The sequence below is a fragment of the Galendromus occidentalis genome, unplaced genomic scaffold, assembly GCF_000255335.2.
Source record: "Galendromus occidentalis unplaced genomic scaffold, Mocc_1.1 scf7180000077450, whole genome shotgun sequence".
NCBI lineage: Eukaryota > Metazoa > Arthropoda > Arachnida > Mesostigmata > Phytoseiidae > Galendromus > Galendromus occidentalis.
In genome coordinates, this window is record NW_003805438.1 from 454,024 (window position 1) to 481,309 (window position 27,286).

The window sequence follows — 27,286 nt, forward strand, 5'->3', positions numbered from 1 at the left end:
CCACAAGCAATATATTTGAGAGTATCAATCTCCGTAAAATAATCGCAGCGCCACAATTCAATGAGACGGACGCCGTTTTGCGCACATGTGGGAAAACGTCATGAGATGCCAGTCACGGGAAAACTAACAGTCGACCACGGTATCCGATTAGAGTCATATGTTCGTCTTGCTTCAGACCGTCATGGGGCATCGAGGACCTTGCTTTGCATTTCATATGAATCCTGCCCAGCGTGGTTCCCTCCGGCACTAGAAAAAAACAAGTCAAAATCTACAGTAACTCTTCCCCCGGCTCGATCCCTCCGCGCAACTCAGATTTCGCGGCTCGTCCCGCCGAGACATCGAAAACTTTCGCCTGATTGGCCTCATGTTTTTCTTTCTTTTTTTGAGACGAGCTGTGACGAGTAAACTCTGGGAAACGTGGCTCAGCTCCCAAGTGATGCGAGTCCACGGCCAATCACAAGTAAGTCTTCGGAGGATTCCTCTCTGGGATGATCCGATATCAAACGTTTGGAGCCGACCCACCGCATTCGGCCCCGATCAAGCCCTCAGCCCGAAACTTCGCTCTCGACGATGAACTCGATGGCGTCGGAGCTCTGATGTTCCGGCTCCGACGGCGTGAGTTTCATTCATTCTCATGGGACGTTGTGGTTCCGAGTAGCATCGAGTGGTGTACGCGTGGGTGACGTCGAGCTCCCGAGTCGGTCGGAGGTTAACATGGTTTGCAAGCACGCGAATCACATGAAATTGTCAGTTGTGAGACTGCATCTTGACCTCCTCTCCTTTCTCCGCAAGTGACATGTGCTCTGCCATTCGCGGAGGACCATAGTCGGCTCAATCGCAGCCAGGCCAGCACAAACATTCTTGTAGTGTCGACATAGTAGGCTCAGTCTAGCTTATCAAACCCTCTCGGTGCGGATTCCGTTTGTTAACCCTCGGTACCAGGATCTTCGCTCCGGTCTGAACAGTTCTGACGTCTTCTATTGGTTCGTCGCAGCCAAAGGTTCGTTGCGCGCATTCGTCGTCCATTGTCTGTCGTTCGGAGTACGCCAGCCGCCAGATTTCTGCTCTTCCTCGAATCATAATTTCTGCATTCGATCGTGATCCTCTCATTCCACCTTTGAGCTCCTTCATTCGGCCTATGGGATCGTCCTTCTGGTCGCATACTCACCGAGACCCATGAAACCTATCCATTGAGAGTACGTTTCCCGAGCGCCTCGGACTCCGACGTCTAATCCATTCGTATCGGGTCGAGAGGAACGGAGAGAGGGAGTCGGGTAGTCTTAAGTTACGCTTTACGTTATTTAAGATTTATTCGACGTTCACACTAGTTCGAAGATCTCGACTCAAGATCGGAAGCGTCGACTTCTTGTGCGGCAGTGGCGGTGGAAGCGTCCCGTGTGCTGTCTTCCGGATCTGTCCTACCGGTAGTTTTCTTTGGACGCGCATGTTTATTATTCAGTGCGGATTCAGGTTTATAGTCGGACCGCGCTATACCCAGCTCGCCATCGAGAACACAAATTCTCGAACGCGTCTCTCGAGGAGACTCAGACTCCGCAAGGGTGTTCCTGTCTCTACCGGAATTTCTCCGGGGGGTCAAAGGTCCTTGTGAGGACTCCGGACTCCGGAACTAATGGGAGGGAACACCTTTTTCTCATTCTTTCGGATTTCGAGCCGTAGAGTGATGCTGGAAGCTACGACAAGAGGTCCTTTAGGTTTGACCTCCGCAGAGGGCCTCGACGCTGTCGTAGCGGGTCACGTGAAGAACTTCTGCCGGGGCCGTTTTAATGGAAGGTTCTGAGTTTTCGAAGTAATATAGCGTCAGTAATGGAGCTTTTCGCTCCGCTCCCCGAGGGTCGAACGAACCTTGGGACTAGCGCTCTTCGCCGGATCTCGTTGACGCCATGCTGCCGAGGCTGTAGATAAGGCTGAAAGTGGTAGATCGGCAGGAATTGCTGTGGAGAATTCTAGTCCGTCCTAGAGTAGACTGCATGTGTCATCATCGGTCGAGCGGCGGAAGCTTTACAAACCGCGATGTATCGGCCTCTACGTCATAGAAATATCAGACATCCAGTGACGGAAGCCTTTGCATAAACTTCTAAGTTCGCGGTGCTCACTCAGCCCGTTTGTCGTCTTCACTCAGTTTAAAATTTCCGTGCTCAGCCGATCCCGTACGTAAGGTTTGCGCTGCCGTCCGTCGTCCACCCCGCTTCTCGTTCAGATCGCTCGCGGCGGGAATACGTTCTCGCTCGATTTCATAAATTTGACGAGGGGAAAGTCGAAAAAGAAGTAAAAACCTAAGGTCCCGATGTGGCGAGTAGTCGTGGATAGCCAACGTGGACGTGTGCTCCTTTTGTGAGGATTCGCAGGTGACAGAGTGGTGCGATTGTCAAGCCAGTAAAATTCATTCTTTTGTTTGCTCGAACTGTTGTGACTCGGTTCGGCCCGGTCGATGTTTGCTTGATGTGCTCTCGAAGTGATTGAAATTTCGTCGCTGCCGATTTACAAAGGTGTCTACTCAAGGACGGTGGAATACAAGGTTTTGCACGGGACGCGTTGTCGCGGAGGAGTCTGGCCACCGGAAAAAAGCGATTAGAATCGTTTTTTGGCGTGCCATGACTTCAGATGCAAACTCGCGCCTGCTTGGGATTATCGTTATTTTGAGTGATTATCAAAGACCTCTTTGAAGTGAGTGTTCGTTCTCGCCCCCCCCCCCCCCTACCCCTGCTAGCACCAGAAATTCCATTTGAACTCTGTGGATGATCCCATTTCCCCGAATCGTAAGTTTTTGGGCTTATCCGTTCCTGACCAGCCAGCTGACGAACCTCCCTTCCCTCCGCTCCTTCCTCCGAGAGGATTTAGGCATCATGGATCTCCGAGGAATGAAAGGTCGGCCAGCCCAGAATCGAGAGTCAGACTCAGACAGTGGGGACCCGATAGAATTCCCTAAATTCATTTCCACTCTGGGAAAAGACCCACGCGCGGCGAGGAAAGCGAGATAATAAGCACTAGGGTGAATGGGACACCACGTGCGTAATTCCGGAGTGAAGGCGCGCCGTACTGCTTGATAGCTCGACCGAGGTCTGTGGCGATAGCGTGTCATTTCTCCTGAGGAGATCTAAGCTCCAGTTCCTTCTATTACAGAGCCGGGATGAAGACGCATAAAACTTGCGTTCTAGTAATTTATTTCGCCTGTTTGATATCACCGCTATTAGCAGCCGCTAAGCATGAAGCGTTGGAAGAAACCGTCACCGAGACGCTCCAAGAATCAGACAATGTCACTATCCACGTCAAGCCCAGACGTAAGTTGCATCGCTCGAACCGATCGCTCCGAGCGTATACTTACTCGAGCTCTTACGGACTGAGCCTAATTGATCGAATCGCCAGATCACAGCCATACGATCATCATCAATGGTACTGAAGTCAAGTGTGGGCCTGCCGCGATCGAGGAATTCCCGCGACCGATGGTCAATGCTGAAATGCGCGCCAAAGGAGGCGTCATAGTTCACATCGCGACGGCCACCACCATGGTCCTCATCATCTCTGTGCTCTGCAAGGAGTACTTCGTACCGGCGCTCCACGTCCTCATTAATTGTGAGTCATGACCAAGGGGGGTAGACTGGCTGTTACGATCAAACACTGGCTCTTCAGAAGAAACGCTAAATCCCGCTCGGAGAGCGATCTCCGGAATTCGAGATAGCCATTGAATTCAAGACAGATTGATTCGGAGAGTTCCATTATCAAAAAAATTCATCCGTGATCAGATCTGGAAATCGATCCCGATGTCGCAGGAGGTACTTTCATGGCAGCGGCCAGTTCCATTCCCGCGCTGGTTACATCTGTCATCGGGGTCAATGTTGTGGAGGTAGGTGGTTCAGAGCGCAGCACCGAATATACCGCGCAGCACTGGATAATTGTGGAAACCGAAGTACGGAAGAAAAAAGAAGGAAAAAAAACGAGGAATCATTAGACGCGCAAAACGGAACGTGTTTCAGAACGATCTCGGTTTGTCCACGACGCTGGGGTCTGGGGTCCTGAACGCAGCTGGAGTGCTCTCAATCGCCGCTCTCTTCGCGAAACGTACTGTTGAGATTCACGCATGGCCCCTGTATAGATCATCATTCTTCTTCCTACTCTGCATGGTGATCGTTCTGTGTTCGCTCATGGACAACCAAATTGACTGGTGAGTCTTCTCCTTCGGAAAAACCTACCGAATTCCGCGCCAAAGTCTCGGAAGGGCGTCGGAGGGGGAACATTGTATCAACCTTGATCTCGCTGAAGGTTTCTCGGTTCTACGAGAACCCATGCTCTGTGCTCGCGCCCGTAGTGACCTTGCGCACCTGCTTATGAGACACTGCTCTCGGAAGGAGCGATCATGTGATAATTCACGCGACCTCGCGTAATTGGAAGCACGCGATCTCTAATCATCGAGAGACTACCTTGACAGTAGACATTCGTGTTCTGAGCTGAGCTTGTACGACTCGATGCAGAGAATAATGATACCGAGATTATTCGATAACTCCTCGCTCCGGGGGGATAGAAGAATTCTAGTTCGCTCATTTGGAATCGCTTTCCGGGTCTCGCCCGTGATTCTTCAGAGCATTCTCATGACTCAGGGAAGGGTCGCTATTGAAATTCAAGGAATCGAAATAAAACTCTTTAATACCAACTTTATCCGGATCGTAGGATTGAAGCAACCATCTGCCTTGTCTCGTACATAATATACGGTTTGGTGATGGCCTTCAACAGACCTCTCGAAGCGTGTTTCCAGTATGTGACCGGAATTCAAGATCTGGAAGACCCAATTCAGGCCAAGGACAACAATGGAAGTGAGTTGATCCGTGAGTTTATCCACGAAGTTTTGCGCGAACTGACAAGCAACTCCGTATCGAGGTTCTCAGCATGTCGACGCTAGATTTATTGCGTCTAGAGCGTCGGGAAGGTCTTCTAGGCTCAGACCGAAAACATGCTGTAGATCGAGTTCATTTTCGACCAGCTTTCGTGATTGACACCATGGGCCTACTCGTTTCGGATATGTCGCAGATTGTCGAGGTCTTCAATGAGTAGAAAAAGTGACAGGTGTTTGGATTGAAAATCGAAACAATGTCGATATCTTTGTTCGTCCTATGGCGAGCAGGCCCCGATAATGAGAGTTTGAGTGAATTAGAGAGCTTGTCAGGGCGTCGAACGCTTCATTTCAACACTCCAGCTCACCTCATGCGCCTAGATATCTGTACTCATTCCACCCCTGAAAATTCTGCAGGCGAAATCACCACGGTACAGAGTTACACCCAGTATGGCGATAACGAGATGAAGACATTCAAGGACAACGGCAACATCATGTCAAACCTCGGTAGGTGTTCAGATTTTCAATATGACGAGTTCCGCTCCGGATATTTCGAACACTGGCCTCGCTTCGAATTCGATTGATATCGAATCGACAACAGGTGCCAAAAGCAGAATGTAGACTGGAGCCAAGCGCTCCAAAAGAGCCTTACTTTAGAATCGCCGACGGGCCAGATTTCGACGCGGTGGAGTTTCGCACACATGGAGTATAATTCAGAACACATGCTCTATACAAATGTCCAGCTGTGCCGAAGCGCATTGACGACGATGCGGTGGATAACCCATCGAAACTTGCATACCCTTGTATCACCAGCTGACAGGACCTGTGAATTCATGAGGATACACAGAGAGGGCTCCGCGATGCCCTGGAAATTCGCGTGATGCGCGGCAGGCGCCAGTTCCGGAGCGCTCGTATCCGCGTCTCGATGCCAGTGTGCTTTGTGTGCGGGAATCATACACAGTATTCACAATCCGGATCTCTCCCCAGACGCCAGTGTCGTTAAGCAGCTCGAAGCCGCGATGAACGCTCACAACGGAGGCAATAATCTCGACGAGCCCATGATCGATCCTAAAGCCTGGGAGAACTTGAATGTTCCTAGGAAAATTTTCTTGGTCATCACGAAGCCATTCTCTTTCGTTTTGTCGTTCCTGATCCCCAACTGCAAGAAGCCCGAGTATGAAAAGTACTACATGGTTACGTTCTTGCTGTCCGGTGGTTTCATCGCTGCGTTCTCCTACATCTTGGTCTGGATGATGGCCATCATCGGTACGTCGAACACAACCAGAGCCATTGCTGGATGTTGCACCTTCTCGCAAGTTTTGCCGCAATTTCGGGGAAGCCCCAAGCGAGCGCTCGCTCCGAAACTCACACCCTATTTTTTATAGGTTACACCTTCGGAATCCCAGACAGCGTCCTCGGGCTGACTTTCCTGTCGATTTCGGTTACACTGCCGGATATCATGGCTGCCGTCCTTGTGGTGCGGAAGGGCTACGGAGACATGGCAGTCTGCTACGTCTTGGGCACGAACATCTTCGAGGTCTTAGTTGGTCTCGGCTTGCCTTGGTTCCTCCAGACGACCGTCTTCAAGCCAGGGACCACCGTCGAATTGCAAAGTTCAGGTGGGTTCATGTAGATCGTGGACTCTTCTGCGCCGACTGAGTGTTTGATACTCATTGGGCTCAGTGGGCTTGCGGACAATCGGAAGACGGTTGCGAACCAGCCTGTCGGGTGGGGGTTGTTCGGTAAATAATCCAGAGTTTCGCTTGCAGGTTTGATCTACTCGACAGCGTGTGTACTGTTCACTGTTTTCTTGGTACCAGCCTTGACGTACGCCACCCGCTGGAAGATGAACAATACCTACGGTGTGGTCCTTCTTCTTTGGTATCTCATCTTCATGGTGATCTCGTGCATGTACCAGATGAATGTGTTCGACGATTCCAACCCACCTTCATGCGGCAGCGACTATTAGAAACGCTCAGGGAGAGGAGAAACAATCGTAGGAGTTCAGAAATCAGCGAAAAGCGTACAAATGATTGTCCCGTGAACTGACGCAGAGTTCGCTTGAACAACGACGACGCCGGGTTCGAGCCCCTTCCCCGGCGGCAATCGAAGGTATCACACCTTCCACGAGTGTTTTGTGATGTGTTAGTGTACATCATCGCCAACGAAAAAGACATTCTAGAACCGTGTGTGTGTGCAGAGGAGTTGAACCTGTCCCAATAGATCCAATCACTAAGGAAGTAAAGTGCACGACACTGACGACGAGGGAGACGCACGCGAGGAAAATAGATGAGAAACGTCAGACGCCAACCCCAGAGCATCGTGTATAGGTCCTCGGACGAGAGTCGAAGTAGTATTTACGCTTCACTGCGAGACATTCCGGACGATCGCGTACTCGCGGCATCGTGAACTTTCTTGGGAGGGGAGCGCCAGATCCTGATGGCCTCGAAGGCTTCGGAGCTGAAGGAGCGCTCTAGAACTGTCCCGGCTCTTTACTGATATCCGGTCGCTGGATATGGAGTGAAATGCTGGCTGCTATTATTTGCTGTTTGCGGACTGTGTGACTGCGACTTTCGTGCGAAACATTGTATAGAGTCATTAAAATGAATGTTTGTGCTATAACTGACAAATACAGCCTGCTCAGTGAAACCATGTCACTGAAAAGACCTGGTGAGACTAGAAGAACGAGACGTCTATAACGAATTCTATAACAACGACATCAACAACATGTGAAGAGCAACTGGATCCCGGAATAAATGATGAGAGAATAATATTCGCCCGTGTTTTTTCATCAAGTCTTGGGATCGCACATGCAACTATCTCACTGATTTGGATTGGAGAAAAAAGAGAAACATGTGGGATCATTTTTTTGGAATGTTAGGAAAGTCCGCTCCGTCCACGATGACGTGGGTTCGGCTGGCATTGCGGGGTTGGCGGGTTCCGCGTCCAGGGCCGTATCTCCGATTGGCTCCTTTCCGAGCCCTCGAGGAGTTCGGGGCGCAGGAATCGGGGGAAATGAGTTCCTCTCCGGGTCCTCAGGAAACCTTATACACGATACACGAAGCCATTATCGAGTAACCACCAGAACACATATTATTGTTTCCAAGAGCGAAAAATCGAGATCCGAATCATGAATGGGAACCTCTTCGTGGAACATTTCCCGAGCATCAAGCAGCGGGGGGAAGCAAGGGAAGGTAGCCCATGGAAAAGCGACTCGCGGTTTGGATCGATGGCTCGCCGCTCGAGAATGTTTTCTTGTTTGGCGAGCGGGACCCGCCTCCGCGGAAGGCACGCCTATTTCCCTTCCTTTCAAGCGCCTACACGGCAAAATCGTGAAGTACACGTCGACCCACCAAGGAGTTTCGGAACCATGGCGTCGGAAGTGCGACCGCGTCATTGTCTCTTCGTTGTTATTTTGAGCTTTTGCGTTTATCGGATGTGTATCGCTGATTCGGCCAGTACCGAAGACCCAGTCTCCTCAAAAGCCACCGATGTGACGAGAGTGTCCTCGAAACTTTCGGAGTCAACTTCGGATGGACCTCCGCTCGGAACCTCGATAGCGTTCACGGCTGGCACCACGACAGTACACCCGTCGACCCCGAAAACTCCTCCACCGACGACGGCAACTGCCAAACCGACGACTCTCAAACCTGCGTACCTCTTCGAGATAAATGCCGGTAAGGTCTACAGCGATTCCCGTACCAAATTGCTGCCCTGTATTATATATTCACGTGTTTCGTGGCCTCACCGTAGTACTTCCACGAGCGTCATCATCAGCGTGAGTCAATGTCGATAATGCTCGGCTGGTGGTGGGGATATTCTCCAGGGTTCCCGAGCAGCGCTAATGTTGGCTCAGGCTTCCGAGATGTCTCGATATCTTTTTCCGAACAGGAATCTTCATCGACGAGGCGTCTCTGACTTCGGAAGCTGAAGTACAATCCCACTTGGATCATTTCATGGACGTGAAGATCCGAGTTAAAACCACATTCATCAAATCTCTCCCCGATGCCAGTAAGTTCCGTAGGGTGATTCATTGACGGCGGGAGCCACAGATCTCACGAGAAACTCGGCGTTGAATCAAATACTCTCATACCTAGATGAGCTTCTAACAACGGTCCCATCTTTCTTACCCCCAGTGAAGTCCTATAAAGCGGGGACTTTTGACGTTTTGATCACGGCCACGAGTTGCGACAGGAGTCATTCTTTGGCTGAGATTGGGAGTAAAACCTACCTGATAACCTTCGTCCCGGCATTCTGTCGACGCTTCCACATCGATGCTCACGCGACGAAATTCGGCATAAATTTCCGCGTTACAAATTTTGCCGGAGACGTGGCCCCGCTCCTGGCGGACCTTGCGAACACGATCGCCTTCACACGGTGGAGAGAAACAGTCGTGCTGATCGAGGAACCGAACGGTGAGAGCAACCGGGGCTGAAATCATCCAGGAATCCATAGTTACGTCGTATGAGGGGTGCCTGACTTGCTCTTGCGCGAACCGAGGGAAATGGCACTTCGCAGGAAGGCTCTCTGAGCATACTCGCCGGAGAGTATAGTGATAGGAGCTTTCCTTCCACAGATTGGGAGGACAGCTTCGCAACAGATATCTTGAAGTCCGTGAGCCGCGTTGGTTGGGTAACGAACTTCCAGCTTCTGAGGAAATACGAGATTATTAAACAACCGATGCTGAACATGGTCACGTCTCTGAGGGTTTGTCAGGACAATCAAACGGCTGCGCTTGGGAAAGTGAGTCGCTCAACCCGATAAGAGCCGGGAGTAATTTGACAGCACGATTTTGCGTCCGGTATACGAGAGCTCGATCTCAGCTCGTCGATTTGAGACTCGAGGCTTAGGAGCCGACTGTTCCGGGATTTTCAGCTTGAGAAAATGCACTTCATCCGGGGCAACGAGACCTACATCTCAAATACCACGGTGTTCTTGAACTTATACAAAGACGACTTGAAAGCGACCAGTTTCATCGTCATGGGGAGCCAAGAGTACGTGCTCGAGCTTTTCCGAATGGGCGCCAACTTCGACATTAATCTCATGCAACATTGGAGGGAGTTTGTCGTCATCCTCAAGGATCCCGTGGACTCGAATTTCCGGAACAAATTGCTCTCGCTCATGAAGCCAGAAGGCAAAATGCTACTCCTCGCCAAGCAAAAACCATGCGCAGAAAATCTGCCCGGTGAGTTTCGCGGAGTGTGATGAGCCGAATCCATCATCCCGTGATTGGAGGAACGCGAAATCCCTCTGCAATTGAAATTGCTCATTCTTCCCAATAGGTGGTGGGACATTGTCACGTGGAGGAAGGCTTGAAGGCGTACAGAACACTCGCCCTGAAGCGTGGGCTCGGAGGGGTCACATTCAAAGGGAAAATCGGCGACAACAGTCAGCACCTCGCAATCCGTAAAGACATGGCGGTAAGTTGTCAGTCGATCCATTCGAATGTGAATAGATCGGCGATTTACTGATATCTAGGTAGCGCGACAAGCCATCTCGTGTACGAGCTGAATTCTCCGACCAGGAAATCTTGAGCAAGATCTCAACGTGTGGGCTATGCAGCGTGTACGAAATGTGGCGCTTTAAAATGGTGCTGTCGAAACCTTCACTCGACCACGTCGCGGACTGGAGCCTCGCGAACGGGGTCAAATACATGAAGGATATTCCCAAAGACAAGAGCCGCTTCTACGAGGATCTCCTGCCCGAATTCAAAAACGGCTTCGGTAAAAACGCCGTCCTCAGGATCGGTGTTTTCCACGTGAGCACGAGCAGTTTAATAGTCGCGCTACATGGATAGTTTCTCTTACCGCCCGATTTCCTCTCTCGAAGCATCGAATCTATTGCAGTACCCACCGGTAACAATGATCGAATACAAGAAAGATAAGAATGGACGCGATACCGGAGAGATTCTCAGAGTGAACGGGACGCTCGGAGACATGATTCAAGTCTTCGCTTGGCACATGAACTTCACGTGAGTCTCGCGAAGCCATATTCCCCGCTGAGGCTTTCGAATGTTCCTCTTGCGTCGGTGTCTAAATCGTAGTCCTACCTCTCACAGAATAAAATGGGTGGTCCCTAAGGAACCGGAGCCTGGAATGCACGATTCCAGCGGAAACTTCACCCGTGGTCTCATGGGGCAGATCGCTAGAGATGAGATCGACGTCGCGCTCTACCCGTTCTTGGTCACGCCGCAACGGTCAAAAATCGTAGACTTCTCCACCGGCATCGAAGGAATGTATGTTCGATACATGGTCATCTGGCCTCACATCGACTACAAGTACCTGTTTTTCCTCCCGTTCGCTTGGGACGTGAGTAGTCTGGAGGTCAGAACGTTATTCCCGGCGTCTTCCGTTCGAGAGTAGATTGATGGAGGGATTCTGAATTTTCCAGACCTGGGTCTGTACGTTCGCGACTCTGATATTGTGTCCCGCTCTGCTCTGGTGCTTGCATAAGACGAGCAAATTCTACGAATACAATGAAATGAAGCGGACCGGAGGTCTGAACGAGATGTTCAACTGCTATTGGTACATTTGGTGTGCCTACATCCAGCAAGGTTAGCTCCGAGACTTAAGCCCCAATAGGACGATCACTTCGCGGAGGTTTCCCCACCATGAGTAGCATCCGTGCGACCTTGACGCATCTGACTCATCAGATTTGTGAATTCTCAGGTGGCGTACATCTGCCCGAGGCCTCGTCTGGACGGATGCTAATCAGCTTCTGGTGGTTGTTTGTTGTCATCTCGATGACTTCGTATTCCGGACAAATGGTAGCGGAGTTCACATTCCCCAAAACCAGATACTCGGTCTCATACATTTCACAGCTGGTGTCGTATAGGCGCACCATGGATTGGGGTGCTTGGAGAGGAACGGCATTCAAACAAGTTCTCGGGGTGAGAATCTTCCTCTGCTTAGAATCGAATGTCCTAGTGTCAGGTGAAAATCGAACGGTGCTCGAGAGCGGGGAGCAGCTAAATTCGGACCCCAGTCATGTAGGAGCTTTCATATCCGTTAAAGCAAAACATTCCTCACATTCAGGAGGAAAGCGGCTTGCACAAATGGGAGATGTACAAACGGTTCCGCGAGTTCGACAAGAAGAACGAGCAAGAAGTCCTCAAACGGATCCGTTGGGGAAAACGAGCCCTCGTCGATAACGAGATCCATCTCCGCTATTACATGCTCCGCTCACTCCAAGTCCATAAGCGCTGCGATTTCCACGTATCCAAGGAGCCCCTCTACGAGTATACGTCACACATCGCGGTCCGGAAAGGTTTTCCGTACATGCACCGCTTCAACGAAAGGTGGGCGATACGGAGTACAAAGAACTCCGCTCATGGGACCACCGGATCATCGGACCGGCGACTTCATCGTCCGGAATCCGGAGTTCCGAATCAGGCTTTCAAGCCAAAATCACTCATGCCCGCCAGACCAAGCGCAAACTCGGACCGAGGTGCCTTGGTCCCGATGTGATCCCGTGTGGAGGAGTATCACTGTATTTTCAAAAGGCCCGTAGCGACGTAAGTTTCCTCAAACTAATCTGTGTGAATTCTCAAACCGGCAGGATCGGACGATGCATCCAGAGAGGACTGTATGCTGCATGGGTCCAGAAACATTGGCCCCGCGACAGTGAATGTAACGTGGAACCGAAAGTCTACGGTGGAGATAGACGGATTGTCGAAATACCCCACATAGAAGGAGCTCTATGGGTCTTGGGTATCGGCTGGGCATCAGCCTTCGCCTGTCTATTCATAGAGTTCCTCAGGAAACGTCGTTTCATGAACGCGCCAAGAGGTGAGCCTCCAGCTGGGATCGAACGATGGATCCGATGAAAACCCCTGGTGGGGAACTCATGAGTGCCTCGGACATAAGCGACCGAATCTCATTCCCGGAGCTTTGGCCTTTCAGAGTTGACCATGACTCCCGACATTTCCGATGGTGTGACTGGGACCATCTACGACACCCAATACGGGGATAAATCAATGTTCGAATCTCAGTTCGGCACGGACTTCGGGCTCAAAGCAGGAGCACAGAGCGCGTTCTCATTCGAACAACCATCGACGCCGTTCCGGTTCCCCGGTTTCCCGAACAAAAGCGATATGGTTCAATACGGCTATCCTGCTCGGCGCTATTGAGCGTCCCCGAACAGTCGCATATTTTCTCCGAATGGACATCTCGCATACTCATTCATGCAGATCTAATCAGGATTTCTCACAGCACAAATCTCAAACAGGACCCTATTCTGATATGGGAGCTTCCCCGCCGAGGGGAGCAGATTCTCAGACCTCACGGTTCCTCGGAGGAAGCCATAAGATTTTTGGAGTACGAGGCTCCCAGCTTCGGGAGCTCTCACATTTGCGGGATGTTTCCACCCAAATCTATTAGCTATCTAGACATCATCGTAGAAAACGACTCTTGTCGCTTTTCCATGACGACCTGAAGTTAAGCTCAAAGCGTGTTGTTATAAGCTGCTAGGAAGATATGAAAATAGACACCAGTTCTGAGTGCTAGCCGGTGCAGATGACCCGATGCCGTTCAGGGAGCAGGCAACTTGTAGCAGACAGGCTGCAATTTGAATGGCATGACGCGTCGACATTATTCTGCGCTGTGTCGGAGCAACAATACAATGGCTTCCCGAGCGGTCGATATTGCTTCGATGAAGGCTATCGAGGCGTTGCTCCTCGTCAATACGAGCTTACGCCTCGGCTCGGGACGGAGGCGTCGTATCGACACCCGAACTTCGACGTGGAACAATCGAGGTGAGTTTCCGCACTTCCCAAATGAATTCGTTTCGACAGAGAATTATGTCAATAGAATTCCAGAATTCTATCAGGAGAATTCTCGAGCTTGGAATCAACGTATGTTCAAGGAACCCGCTCCCATCCGTAGAGAGGGCGGGGAAAAAAGCCCTCCGCTCAGAGACGCTTAGGTGATTAGCCTGCGAATGGATAGAACCCCAGATAGAGTCGTTCCGGTAGGTCTCGACTCGGATCAATGCGAACGAAATCCTGCCTGGTCTCGACCCGTGAGAACGAATGAACTCGGATGGAACGGCGAATGTGCATAGATCCGAGGAAGTTGGTCTAAATGGATCGCAGTCGGACCGATTCCGAGGTCCTTCATCTTTCAGTATTGCGGCTAAAATGTAAATGCATGAATTTCACATTCCAGGATCAATACAAAACCCGATTCGAGAGCTGTCCTTCGCACCCTCGGAGACACCGCTCCGCTAGCGGGCTCCTGAGTCGTCCGATGTGCACCTCACAACACTTCGGCTCCAGCGCTCCAACGACCCAACAGACCGAATCGAAAGTGAGTAGTCATCATAATTCAATCATGGGTTCCTTCGATTCCTCTCGTCCTCCAGACAAAACGATCAAGCTCAATTTCAGAATCTCCGCTGCGAAGTTGGTTCAAAGTTTTTTCGCGGGTACGGGACCGCGAGTTCACCTTAAGTGGAGTTCTAGTTCTGAAGGTGAGTTCGATCCTGATTCTCGAGAGAGACGGCTCCAACCCCGGGAACTCTCAACCCTACAAGGTCCAGGAAACTAGGTATGTGGACCGCGGAACATAATGACTCTGGCTCCACATCATTATGACATGTTCTCCAAAACGAAGAAGCATTGATCTGTTCGCGACTCATCTGCATATTCTGAGCAGCTGTGCGAGGATCATCGAGCGCGAAGTCTGATCCCTGTTCTCTGGTTTCCCATGAAGCCGACGGAGGGAATAATCATGAGTGCCTAGACTCTAGGACCTAGAGTCTAGGTGAACGATCCGCCCACGGGTTCCCTCGATAAAGGCTGCGCGGTGATCGATACCATAGAATTTACTTACGTCGTTGGAGGCGGAGATGACCTAGCTTACAACTGCTACCTAACAGAGAGTAATCAGGATTTGATCGTTCGCGTTTTTCCGGAAATTCGACCCACGCGAACTTTGCTCGGGAGTGAATTTGAAAAACTTTCCCTAATCAGGAGCAGCTTAAAGTCGTGCTAATGTCCGTTATCAGATCCTCTACGTTTCGGCTCTCCGGGTAGCATTTGAACGCATTCGAATGACAGTCTCCTCGAGTTTCGTTCGGGTCTGCTCGTTCATCTCCTCCAACTTTTCGAGGGTCATCCCCTCCCCTTTGCGGGTGCCGTCGGCTAATTCGCATCGATCCTCCGATGGGAGAGAAAACGTCGCGTGCCTCGTGCCGCCTACTGGTCCAATTTTTTCAGACAAGTCGGAGGAATATCTCACGATCAGTAGTTCTCGATCACTGTTCTAGGCTCAACTGTTCACGAACTCTAGTCCCCAGACTGCCTCGTCCTCTCTTTCGCCAAATAATAATCGGTGGTTATAATTGATCTCGTTTTGACGCAAAGTTCTATTTGATGAAGCTGGCCCTTCCCTATCTGAGGAGGCGGCCTCTCGGCCAAGAGCAACGGACGGATCTCGACGCAGGACGAGTTCTGAGGGTCGATCGTACGTCTGACTCGGACGCACAGAGAATAGCGTTCTCCGGGATCGTCGAGTCGCAATGTGGCTTCGGGTGCTCCTCGTGGCCTCGATCGGAGGCTGGGTAGCTCAAGCTCACCAAATCAAAGTTCGTGAGTACATTCACCCATCTGAGCAGCATACATACATATGTGGATATGGGAGCCCGAAGCCTGGCGATAAGCACGACCACGGACTCAATACATCTGTTCGCTTCCCAGAAATCGTACCCGACAGCCAGACCGAGGTCGATGGACAAGACGTTCGTGAATACATCATGTCCCGCCATGCGGAGTACAACGAGACTTTGGCTCCAGGCGGAAACTATCTCACGTTTTTGGCCACCGACATAGAGGACGTCCACGAACTCCCCGAAAGGGTGAACCCTGAGAAACCGACGCGAATAAACTTGAACCTCCTGGTGACAGCGGTTGGATGCGAAGACACCTATGCCGCGATGGCGTTGCAAGAAAGCAAATACCCCTCTGCCATGCTTCTCGCCCTGAACAGGCCTTACTGTCCACGGTAAGGAAAGACGCTTTACCTGGAGCTCGAACCTTCCGGCTTCCCGAAGGAGGAAGAAACCCGAGAATGACATCGTAGCTAAAGTTCCGATGCTGCCGAAATCGGTAGGTTCGATGCAGACGACAAAGAAACCAGCATCCGGAAACCGTTCGCTGTGAGCATACCGATAACAAACGGACCGACGGACGTTCTGCCTGTGCTTGCAGACTTCAGAGCTATGCTTCCCTTGAGTCGATGGAGTGAGATAACAATCATTACACCTCAAGCCTACAGTGAGTATCTGTCTCATCCTGAAAGGAAAGTTGTTCGTGATCCCAATGAGGACCAGAGCCCGCCGTTCCATATCCGAGCCACGACACGGTGCTTTCGTCGATAACAACTCTCGGCCACGATCGATAATATGTTCAGTCCGGCGCCGACCGATGGACACCGAGCTGAGATGCACTGTGAACACAGCGGAGCGCTCTGAGCCTGGAGAAATGAGAAATCCCGTGTGCTTGGTGGAAAGAAGCTCTCTCCTCGAAAATCGGGATGATGATCATTCTGCAGTCCGAAGGACGCTCCTTGATTTTTTTCAACAAGAATCATCTCCGATTCCTCTTGAAGTGCTTGGATCGGGGTCTCGAATTTTTCCATTCTTTCGCAGCCAACGAGTATCTCGAAATGGTGATGCGCGCTGTCGAAGGCGTTCGTAACAACGATCGCGTGAACAGCGCAGCTTCAATCTCGCTCTGGCAATACTGCTCGCCGACGATGCGCCAGAACGGCCAGTGCGGCTCAAACTCAGCTTCGATGCGAAACATCCTCGATTCATATCGAGCTAGCCCGAAGAAGAAAGATGACCGAGAATTCATCATCATCGGGGACGAAGAGCTGGTTCTCGAATTTCTCGAGCGAGGTGTCGACTATCAGATATTCTCCCTGTTCCGAGAGTTTTTCATCATACTCACAACGCCGTTCAGCAACAGAGTTCGGGACTTCCTGTTTGACAAAATAACGAGCGATGCCAACATCGCGATTGCCTCAACCGAGGTCAAAGACGAAGAGTGTCCCGTGAGTGAACCGTCGATTGAGGATACATCGACCGAACATGATGACAACCCGCACTTTCGAGGTGTGAGGGAACGATCCGAATCAATTCCGGGGTCGAAACTGCTTCCAGGTGAAGGGCACCTGTCATATCGATCTGCCGATGATGGCGTATATGGAAACCGCTAGAAAGAATCCTTCGTTATTCAACCCGAGCACGGACCTATTCACCCGCAAATACAACATCAACAAAGGAGTCAGGGTAGGTTTCCCCCGTCGAGTCTCACGCATTCCGGTCAAAGCGATGACTCCCGCGATCGAATTTCCTCACGAGTGTTCCTAAACCCTAAGGACTACTTGCGTCGCTCGAAATCATGCGGCTTCTGCGCTAAATACACCATTCGGACGCTCACTGTGAAGGCTGGCCGGAAGACATTTGATCCCGTTGCCACATGGGATTACTTCGACGGACTCGCGATGGTCGGGGGAGCGAATCGGAACACGTACCAACTCTTCCCGAGGTTCCTCGGGGATATGGGAGGAATAACCTTGCGAGTGGGAATCATAAACGTGAGTGTGACTCTGATCGCCTTCGAGCGTCGGTCTGCACATCTGCTTTACTGAGGGATTTCCCGACAATCCGCAGGAACCTCCGATGACTCAGGTCCTCTCGGACAAAGGAATGGTGATAAGCGCCAACGGCACACTGATCGATCTATTGAAAGAACTTTCCCGACAACTGAATTTTACGTGAGTTTTCGGAGAGCTCCCGAGTTGGATCTCCGCTCGAAATCATTCGCGTGGAACGCCGTGCGGTGGGAGAACTATCGAAATGCGATCTCCTCTCAGATACAAGTTCATCATGCCGTCCGAGCCGGTACCAGGCTTGAAGCAGCCCGATGGCAGCTGGTCAGGACTCATCGGGTTGCTCGTGAAGCAAGATATCGACGTGGCCCTCTACGATTTCACGCCCACTCCCGATCGGCAAGAAGCGGTCAATTTCACAGTGGCATTCGACGAGTCGCCCTATAAATTCTTGGTGCCGAAGCCGAAGCCTAACTACAAATACCTCTTTCTGGACCCCTTCACTTGGGATGTGAGAATGCTTTCCAAGCCCCGTATTCAGTTTCAATCGTCGAGATGAGCGGATGCGATCGGCAGCTGATACGCTCTGGACTTACGTTTCAGACATGGCTGGCAGTGCTCGGTACCGTGCTGATAATAGGACCGGTGCTGTGGTGCATTCATATAAACTCAAAATATTACGATTACTACGATCTAAGAGATGGGAAAGGTCTTTTCAAACTTTCGAACTGTGAATGGTACTGCTTCGGAGCGATTATTCAACAAGGTGGGTGGTGGGAGGCAGATCTTCCCTGTTAGCGAGCGCCGGGTATGTTGCCTTCAGAAAGCGACGCGACGGCCCCCTACCCTGACTTCCTCCCACGATCGGCGATGAATTTCCATGTCCTACTCTTCACAATCTTGCGATAGGTGTTGAGATCGAGTCACAACTTTTGCAGGTGGAATTCACCTCCCTGACGCGATCTCCGGACGGATTCTCGTCGGTTTCTGGTGGCTCTTCGTCATCGTGACTCTGACCACCTACTCTGGGAATCTCGTGGCCGATTTAACGTTCCCGAAAATTCGGAACCCATTCGACACAGTCGACTCCCTTCTGAAATCCGGGATGCAGTGGGGAGCATTCAGGGGCCAAGCAATCATCGAAATCCTCAGGGTGAGTCTACGCCGCGTGTAGGGCGTTGTCGAGCAAAACCGAGAGAATGTTCTTCGTGAGGCTGAATTTTTGATTTTCGACTCGTTTCTGATCGTTCCATGCCCGATCCTTCCAGCTTCAACAACAAGGTCCATTGACGCAGCTCTCCGAGAAGCTCATGCAGATAGAAACGGCTCACGAGGGTTGGATTCTCAAAAATGTAGCCGAAGGTACGATGGCGCTCATCGGCTCGGAAGTCACTTTGTTCCACTTCATTGGTAAACAGTACCTCGCGACCGGGAAGTGTCAGTACGCAGTCGCGAAGGAAGAAATCATACGAGAAGTGAAGAACCTCGCTGTGCGACCAGGTTTCCCCTTCTTGACACGTTTCAATGCCATGTACGTTTGATATTCGTCATCCTCAAAATGCAATGAGTTTCGTTACGTCAGAGATACGTATGACTCCGACGGAGATCCGATCCGCATTGCAGATTACTCCGAATGGTAGAGACTGGACTCGTGATCAGATGGAAGAAAAAGTTCTGGCCCAAGGAAAACGAATGCATCGTGCAATCGAAGCCACAGGCCGGCGATATTCGGAAAATTGAGATACCCCATATGGAGGGCTCGTTCTGGGTCCTCGGCGTCGGCTTTCTCGTGGCCTTCTTCCTCCTCGGCATCGAGCTGCTCCGGAAACGGCGAGAACTGCGAGATCCGAATTCGGGTAAGCGACCAAAGAACTCGGAAGATAATTCAACCATTCAGGAAGAATCCTCGCCGAAATGCGTACTTCCCTGACGAGCGGTGCGGATTAGTGTCATACGCGAGATAGACAGGGACCCATTGCTTCCAGGCAAAACTCAACGAGTCAGTCCGTCGGAGTTCAACAAAGAGAACTTATTCCGGAAGACCAACTTCTCGGACAATACTAATTACAGCACCGATTACGGACAGTCTGGAACCAAAAATTCCGGCTATGCTTTCGAATCATCGAATCAACCCTTCAGATATACGGGCTTTCCGAACCGAACCGATCTCATCCCATACAATTACCCAGCCCGGCGTTATTGATATTTCTCAGGTGCTCAAGCCCATTACTCGCTGGGCCAGATCGACTTCGAGAATTCTTATGTCTTCGTGACGACTACTACAAACATGTCATGTTGTTGAAGAGGGTGTTTATCTCTTATGGAAAAAATAAAATTATGTGTTATCCAAGATACTGGTTTATTGAGAGTAAGATATGATGATGATATGATATGACGATTCCATGAGCGTCCCAACAGAAAAATATAAAAAGGTAGAAATCTGATCGAGCTCCACGGTGCCTGAGACGTACCTAGTCTCCCTCGACCTTTCCATACGATCATCATCGCTCCCGAATTCAATTTCTAGCCTCTCGCTCCCAATCCATTCCGTCCTTCATTCTGGAGATCCTGTCTGAATGAATCTCGAGCGGTAGTACTGTCCCCGTTTCTTGCTCCGGAGAGAGCGGTAGGACCATAGCATCACGTTTTGTCGTAAGGCTGATTGACTTCGAGTGAGCCCCAGAATCAAGCTGAGGCTTATACGGGAACATGATCATTGAATCAACTCGATAAATATGTACAAAGGATGCCGCCCAGCTCAGAGAGCGAGCCTCCTCTCACTTGTAATACTCTCAGCAGCTCAGGAGCTTTCGATCCCTCAGGTATTGATCTTTCTTGAAGTTGAGCTTCTGAGAGCTTTTCCGCTCCTCTCAATGTGAACATTCGGCCTAATTGGACCTGAAGAGCGCGCGAAACTGAGCGCTAAAATATGCGACAGCTCCAGAGACACCTAGTTCATAATCGTTTCCGGGAGTAAATTAACGCCTCGATAGCATCCGAGCTCCACCGCTCGGAGTTTCGTGAGGTGAATAGTGTCGAATGCCACGAGACAAAGATAAAGTCAAAACTTGTAGTATGGATGTAGATCGGCCGCTCTCCGCCTCAAGTTGCGTCTGAGCCGCGGGGGCGTCAGATCCGAGATACGCACGTATACATCTCTTGATGGCTGATCAACCCCGATCTCTTGCGCGAGACTGACCGGCGATGGCGGCCTCCAGATTCCTTTGTTAATCGGAGAGAGATTTTTCTTGACAAATGTTTCTTGTGTTCTAAGCTCTAATGAGCCTGCGCGCCTTCCATTGAGGTCAAATCGCTATCTGCTGTTTCTCGGGTACTCAGATGCAGTTTGCGTATCGATTCACCTTGGAGTTCCCCATTGGCGGAGGCGGTCCGTGAGTGGAGAGGCTCACGAGCCAATAGCGTTCTGAGATGTGGTCTTCGCCAAGGTCTCTGAGTCCAGCATCCAGAGGCTGGAACGGCGTCAACAGAAGCTCTGAAGATCCGTCATGGGAACTCGTTTCCGGTGAGTGGTATGCGATGATTTCAGATGAATCTATCGAAGCCAGATCCGTTCAAAGCCTCGTGACCGGGGATTCCCCCCGAGGCCCTCAGAACCGAATTCCTTGCGAGACCTCCCCTGATTCCGGAGGCCACCGCTCTGGGAACCGATTATTACCATCCCCTCTCGTTACCGATTATTTTCTCGAGGTTTCCCTTCGATCGACCAACATTTCCGATGATCTCCCAAGCCGGAGGGAATTTTTCCATAGCGTTCTCCCTCACTTCCTTTGAATCGTAGCGAGCGTTGCTGCATCGAGTTCGCCGTCACTGAGCCTCTGAGTTCTGATACAGGAACGACCAATTTCCAGAGTATGTCTACTCGTGTTATGGCTATCCGGGATCGAGCAAGTCGTGGGACAGTTTCAGATCGGTGAGTACTCTCCTTATTCACCTAATTCCGCCGAGCGATTCTTTCCTGCGACTCATATCCACTACTATCTCACCTCTTTCGGAGGTCTCCTGTTTGATTGCGCTGCTCCTCTCCCGGCTTCGAAATTGATCGATGTTCACCTCGCGGAACGTGTATTCCCCGCTGGCTAAAGTCTCCGGCCGCGCTACGCTGGACTCCTGAAAGTAGTCGAACAAAAGAATACGGTCTTCAATGGTCGACGACCAAATAGAGCGAACGACCTGTTGCTTACGCGCATAGCATGGACATCGTCACTCGCGAGTCGATTGTCGACTGAGTTGTGGCTTCCTGAGCCTGAGTCGTGACTGGGCTGCACGGTAGGCTGCATGAAAGCTACGGTGTTCGAAAGTGTGCGGAGCGATGTTCTCCCTCGAGAGTACAAAGCGATCTACACGAACCACACGATCGAAGCGCACTCATTCAGACCGGGACAGCTTCTCGTCACGGGAGCTTTCTTCTGATACTGCTAATCAGAGTGAGCTTGGGGATCCTTACGCTTTTCACTTCTGTATAGATCGGAGGGACCGAGCGCGGACCTCGGCTGGTTTTTCGGAGTTTCACCGGAATAGTAGTTCTGGATGTTCCTTGGAATACCGGGTCTCGATTATGTTTTCTGGAGAGCGCCTCGCGGTCTCTCGGTGCACGACGTCCAGTTCGTTGGGAATCCCCGTGCTTGACAGGGTGACACGCGCCCATGACAACGCCGACAAAAGACTTGATTTAAAATTCGAAGTCGATCCCCCCATCCACCCGAAGCCACGGCAACGCGTACCGACGAGCGAAACAACATGTCCCCACGCGTTGGATCGCCTCTGGGAATAGAGCTGGGTCAGATTTCACATTCGTATCAAATGAGAGACCGAAAAAGAATCTAACAGAATAAGGACGACGTCGGGGCAAACGGAATTCGAGGCGGTTTTCTTTTCTTTTTCCCTTTTACCGACTTTAGCAAGCGATTCGCCGGGCAGCTGGGGGGGTCTTGGTCGCGTAGATGAAATAACCCTGACTTCGGCTGCGATCTCACAGCTTCCTGACACTTTTTCGCTGATCGAGCGCCGGTATTTCAGCTTCCTAGCAATGATTACGTTGAGTAACGCCCAATCAATGACCTAATTCCCCTGTCTTCATTTTCAGCCGTCATAACCGAGAAAGCGTTCCCGATTGCGAAGGAAGCTATTGAGAGAGGACTCTCCAGAGCGAAGAATGACGGGAAAAACATCAAATGGAGCTTCATCGAGTTGACCAACGTCGAACTGGATCACAAAAAACGTCTGTCAACATTTTTCGGAATCAACCCCGAGATCTTTCCCGATTTGAATATGTACCTCCCCCGAGAAATCCTGGCCGAGAACTGCGATGGAAAACTATGCTCGACGTAAATCGGTATCAATAACAAGATTCTTTCGAGAAGTCTAAGGATTTCTCGCGAAATTTTTGCAGTTTGCTCGATGATCATGGAAAAGAAGCCCAGTCTCGTCATAAACACGGTACGAACCCCGGGAAGCAACTACTACAAGCTCACCATGACCATCAAGGAAGTCCTTAAAAACCTTGGCATGCCCACCCTCGACTTGTCATACGGTAAGAACTAGCTATCTCAGACACGGGTGGGCTCGAAGGCGGCTCCGAAGGTCCCACGCTCGAAGGAGAAGATTCGTAGCGCGGTCCGCACTTCGCCAAGGTTCTCGGACGGGTCGTGTCCGACCTCAAGTCGCCGATCGATATGAGCGGCGATTCTTGACAGAGATAGCGCACTGGCCACAACTCCGAGCGAGCTCCATTTGAATGCACCGTTTGTCTCTGAGAATCTCGCCCGACAACCATTAGGTTGCGAATCTCTCGAGTGTCCATTTATTCGCATCTACCATCAGACCAGTTCTGTGTCACGATAGTTTGGTCAACGGACCCTACGGAGCTCTGATTCGGATCGTTGGAACGTTGTCTGGACAGCTACGAATAAATCTCCGCAAACACAAAGTGACAGAAAATCTGGTTTGCATTGTGTGGAATCAGCTCATATTTCGCAATTAGGAAGATCGTGTGTTGTTTCAGGAATCAGCGACGAGTACTCCATGAGCGGATGGAGCACGAAAAAAGGCGATCAAGGCAACTATCTCATCCACGTGACGCCTCCGGGCGACTCGTACACTCAAGCAGTGCGCGAGCTCAGTCTGAAGATGGATCTCGCGACCGCCGGAATTCTCTACGACAAGACTGTCTGTGAGTTCATCTGATTGCCGCCGAATAACTTCCGCTCTTCCTCTCGAAACCTATTCCGGCAAATTTATCTACATCCTCGTTCTGCATGACAGTGATCGACCACAAGTACGCCCGTCTCCTGGAAAACGTGCCGACCCGTCACATCATGCGTGAAGTCGGCGAGAGCGCCGCCGATTTCTGGAACAAGACTCAAGTTATCCAGTCCACGGATGTCTCGAACTACTTCGTGGTGGGCAGCATCAGTCACTTGAGCAATGCGCTCGAAGTGGCTAAGAAATACGATCTCAGACAACGACATCACTGCTGGGTGCTCGTCACCAAGCAGGAGGGGGAACCCTCGTGCGATGGCTGCACGAATCTCGAAGCTCTTTTCGTGCATCCCGTCAAGGTGGATGATACCCGAGTTGGCAAAGAAGGACCCTACGGAGCGGACAAGGTTGGCCAAGAAGCCCTCTCACCTGAATCAGAGTTTCCGCGCATTCCGTGAAGCGCGTTTCGAATTGATTATTTGATTCCTTTCCAGCTCGACGGCCTCTTCTACGAAGAAATAAGCGAGTACACGGTGAAACGGATCTTCGCGACCGAAAAGTACTCGAAGGAACCGATCGTTGCGACGTGTCCAGGAGTTGGTAGCGCGAGACCGAATAACAACTTGTACGCCGCCTTGAACTCGGCCAAACTCAAAGGCATTTACGGGGACGTCGTCTTCGATATGAAGGTCGGCTACCAACAGATAAGGATGAAAGTAGAACATCTCAACTTCACTACGGCCAAGAATCGAGACACCCAAGACAAGGGCTACTTCACGTACCAAGGCGATGCAAATGTCGCGGTCTGGAAAGAAGGCCAATCGTCCCTCGAACAATACGGCGCTGTGACGTTCTACAAAGTTGTGACGATTGTCGTAAGTAAAATAATCCAATTGCAATATGCTCCGACGTTGGATGTGGAGACGAATTGCTGCTATGATGATTGAGGGAGAAGGGGGCGCGGGAAGGCGCAGCGGACGCCAGAGTTGAACGTTACTTCCTTTCAGCAACCCCCTTTCGTGTATAGGAACAACGAAACCAAGAAGTTCAGAGGCTACTGCATCGATTTGATTGACGAGATAAAGAAAATCCTGAAGTTCGAATACGAAATATACGAGGTCGCCGACTCACATTTCGGATCCAAGAACAAGGAGGGAACATGGAGTGGTCTGATCGGAGACTTGGTTCAAAAGGTGGGTAATAGAGATGATTAGTGACGCGCGAAGCTCTCGGCTACTCCTCACTGAGAACGATCGTGACCAATCCCATGTTTTTTTTCCAGAAAGCTGATATCGCGCTCGGTCCCATCGCCGTCATGGCTGAGAGGGAAACGGTGGTCGACTTCACCGTGCCGTACTACGATCTAGTCGGTCTGTCGATCCTCATGAAGAAGCCAGAAGTGAAACCATCGCTCTTCAAATTCTTGACCGTGCTCGAGACAAACGTGTGGGGCTGCATTCTAGCCGCCTATTTCTTCACATCGTTCCTCATGTTCATATTCGACCGACTTTCGCCATATAGTTACCGGTGAGGGAGATCGCAGAGTTTCTGGAAGCAGCGATCCAATCCAACCGCACATTTCACAAGCGATCACAGAGATATCCAATCAGAAGATGAACTCCTTCATCGATATGATGTCATCCCGCAGGAACAACAAGGAGAAATACAAGGACGACGACGAGAAGCGTGAATTTACGCTCAAAGAGTGCCTCTGGTTCTGCATGACGTCACTCACACCTCAGGGAGGTGGCGAGGCGCCGAGAAACTTGTCCGGGCGACTCGTAGCCGCAACCTGGTGGCTTTTCGGCTTCATCATCATCGCCTCATACACGGCGAACTTGGCTGCTTTCCTGACAGTGTCCCGTCTCGAATCTCCGATCGAATCCTTGGATGACTTGTCGAAACAATACAAAGTCAAATACGCTCCACAGAAGGACACGACAGCGTCGACGTATTTCCAGAGGATGGCGAATATCGAAGAGAAGTTCTACGAGTCAGTACCAACGTGGATTGAGCTGTGAACCTCATTAATGTGGGTTTATGCATCGGAATCTTCTAAAATCACGATATATTGTTATACTGAACAGGATCTGGAAGAACATGTCACTCGATGATAGTCTGACGGACGATCAGCGAGCGGAACTCGCCGTCTGGGATTACCCGGTCAGCGACAAATTCACCAAAATTTGGTGGACCATGCAGGAGGCGAATCTTCCCGAAAGTTTCGAGGCTGGCGTGCAGAGAGTCAAAGATAGCCTGACAAGCGAAGGCTTCGCTTTCATCGGTGAGCAAAGAGCGCGATGAGATGGGAATAATCGCAATCCCGAGAAAGAGAAGAAAAACGCACTTCCGCCTGAGAAGTGCTACAAAGAGGGCCAAATCATATCTGTCCGTTTTGGGGCGGCAAGGCCGCCAAAGTGGCGCGATCCAAGTGGACGAAAAAATGGTTGATAAGTCTCAAACTGTGCCGCAATGAGATGATAAGGAAGATCACTCTCTATTCCAAAGCTGACGCAACTCAGATCAAGTACGCAACCATGACAAACTGTGATCTCACACAAATCGGTTCCGAGTTTTCGAGGAAACCTCTTGCGTTGGCGGTTCAACAGAATTCCCCTCTTAGGGACCAACTTTCAAGCGCGTGAGTTCATGCTGAGCGACGAGAAGATCTTGCTGTTAATCGGGCATCGAGAGTTTCCTGTTTGTCTCATCATTATTTTTTTTACACTTCACTCGCAGAATCCTGAAACTGCTCAATCAGAGACGACTCGAGAGTCTGAAGGAGACCTGGTGGAACCAGAACTCCGAGAAGAAGGAGTGCGATGAAGAGGGCAAGAACAACGATGGAATTTCCATCAAGAACATCGGTACGGAGCTCGCTCATTGGACACTATGTATGATATTGATCCACCCTCATTTCCGATCCTTCCTCAGATTCTCGCTAATCATCCATATTCCGATAGGTGGTGTCTTCATCGTCATATTCATCGGTGTCGTGATGGCTTGCATAACTCTGGTATTCGAATACTTCTGGTACAAGAATAAGAAGCCAAGATCTAAGGTGGTGTCTGTGAAAGAACACATGCCTCAGAAGAGATAGACATTTCCAATCTATGTCAGTGCTTAAACGAAGGATGGCGAGGTGTTCAGAATTGTCCGTGATCCCCAACGGATGTTGTGGATTCCACATCTCGAGTTGTCATAGACTCCTTCTCATTGATTCATTCAAAGTCAGAGGCGAAGCGAGTTTGATGAGATTTGATGAGGTATCTGTGTCTCGGTCAGCCTCGACTCATTAACGCAATGTTATAGAGTGACTCCTTTTCAATGAGGAGGGAACTCTCCTCACGAGTTGCATGCTCCCCACAGCATGTGGAGGCTCGATATTGAGCACATCCTGTTGCGAAAAATGATAGCCGGGTGATAAAAATCTCTGAGCATTCCAGCTCTGCATTTACGGAACTCGAGCTGCTGAGTCCCATGTCGAATCAGTTCTGATGAAGCCGAAGTCATTCGGTGAACCGCTGTCACCACAATCAATCGTTGTGAAATATTTCTATGAGCATGGGATTGAGACGAGACATGAGGACACCTATCTTTAGAAATAAAA

General features: G+C 50.7%; 3 protein-coding genes across 3 annotated transcripts; all 3 read left to right on the top strand.

Annotated features, from left to right (window-relative positions):
• The first annotated feature begins 811 nt into the window (after positions 1 to 811).
• Positions 812 to 7,433, top strand: LOC100904420 (probable sodium/potassium/calcium exchanger CG1090). Its single transcript, XM_003743688.2, has 10 exons — positions 812 to 1,000; positions 3,142 to 3,299; positions 3,385 to 3,591; positions 3,762 to 3,862; positions 3,993 to 4,180; positions 4,684 to 4,826; positions 5,261 to 5,350; positions 5,831 to 6,109; positions 6,229 to 6,462; positions 6,613 to 7,433. The coding sequence occupies exons 2-10, from the start codon at positions 3,149 to 3,151 to the stop codon at positions 6,810 to 6,812; spliced, it is 1,593 nt and encodes a 530-aa protein (XP_003743736.1). The 5' UTR covers positions 812 to 1,000; positions 3,142 to 3,148; the 3' UTR covers positions 6,813 to 7,433.
• Positions 7,434 to 15,361: 7,928 nt separating this feature from the next.
• LOC100904564 (ionotropic receptor 93a) lies at positions 15,362 to 19,660 on the top strand. Its single transcript, XM_003743689.1, has 13 exons — positions 15,362 to 15,431; positions 15,540 to 15,843; positions 15,952 to 16,115; positions 16,490 to 16,896; positions 17,006 to 17,134; positions 17,224 to 17,442; positions 17,519 to 17,622; positions 17,722 to 17,968; positions 18,061 to 18,223; positions 18,396 to 18,610; positions 18,726 to 18,988; positions 19,063 to 19,313; positions 19,443 to 19,660. Exons 1-13 carry the CDS (start codon positions 15,362 to 15,364, stop codon positions 19,658 to 19,660), a joined length of 2,754 nt encoding a protein of 917 aa, XP_003743737.1.
• A 1,226-nt stretch (positions 19,661 to 20,886) lies between these two features.
• Ir25a (ionotropic receptor 25a) lies at positions 20,887 to 26,776 on the top strand. Its single transcript, XM_003743690.1, has 13 exons — positions 20,887 to 20,980; positions 22,562 to 22,696; positions 22,868 to 23,008; positions 23,480 to 23,647; positions 23,740 to 24,083; positions 24,171 to 24,551; positions 24,684 to 24,869; positions 24,959 to 25,203; positions 25,325 to 25,669; positions 25,764 to 25,960; positions 26,185 to 26,317; positions 26,416 to 26,543; positions 26,640 to 26,776. Exons 1-13 carry the CDS (start codon positions 20,887 to 20,889, stop codon positions 26,774 to 26,776), a joined length of 2,634 nt encoding a protein of 877 aa, XP_003743738.1.
• The last annotated feature ends 510 nt before the right edge of the window (positions 26,777 to 27,286 follow it).

Bases quoted from the DNA above. Each gene is read 5' to 3' on its own strand.
- LOC100904420 (XM_003743688.2), top strand. From the start codon at position 3,149: ATGAAGACGCATAAAACTTGCGTTCTAGTAATTTATTTCGCCTGTTTG. The intron at 3,300-3,384 runs GTAAGTTGCATC...TCGAATCGCCAG, and splicing joins TATCCACGTCAAGCCCAGAC to ATCACAGCCATACGATCATC. The intron at 3,863-3,992 runs GTAGGTGGTTCA...AACGTGTTTCAG, and splicing joins TCGGGGTCAATGTTGTGGAG to AACGATCTCGGTTTGTCCAC.
- LOC100904564 (XM_003743689.1), top strand. From the start codon at position 15,362: ATGTGGCTTCGGGTGCTCCTCGTGGCCTCGATCGGAGGCTGGGTAGCT. The intron at 17,969-18,060 runs GTGAGAATGCTT...CTTACGTTTCAG, and splicing joins TGGACCCCTTCACTTGGGAT to ACATGGCTGGCAGTGCTCGG. The intron at 19,314-19,442 runs GTAAGCGACCAA...CATTGCTTCCAG, and splicing joins ACTGCGAGATCCGAATTCGG to GCAAAACTCAACGAGTCAGT.
- Ir25a (XM_003743690.1), top strand. From the start codon at position 20,887: ATGTGGTCTTCGCCAAGGTCTCTGAGTCCAGCATCCAGAGGCTGGAAC. The intron at 24,084-24,170 runs GTTGGCCAAGAA...ATTCCTTTCCAG, and splicing joins GACCCTACGGAGCGGACAAG to CTCGACGGCCTCTTCTACGA. The intron at 25,204-25,324 runs GTGAGGGAGATC...GTCATCCCGCAG, and splicing joins CTTTCGCCATATAGTTACCG to GAACAACAAGGAGAAATACA.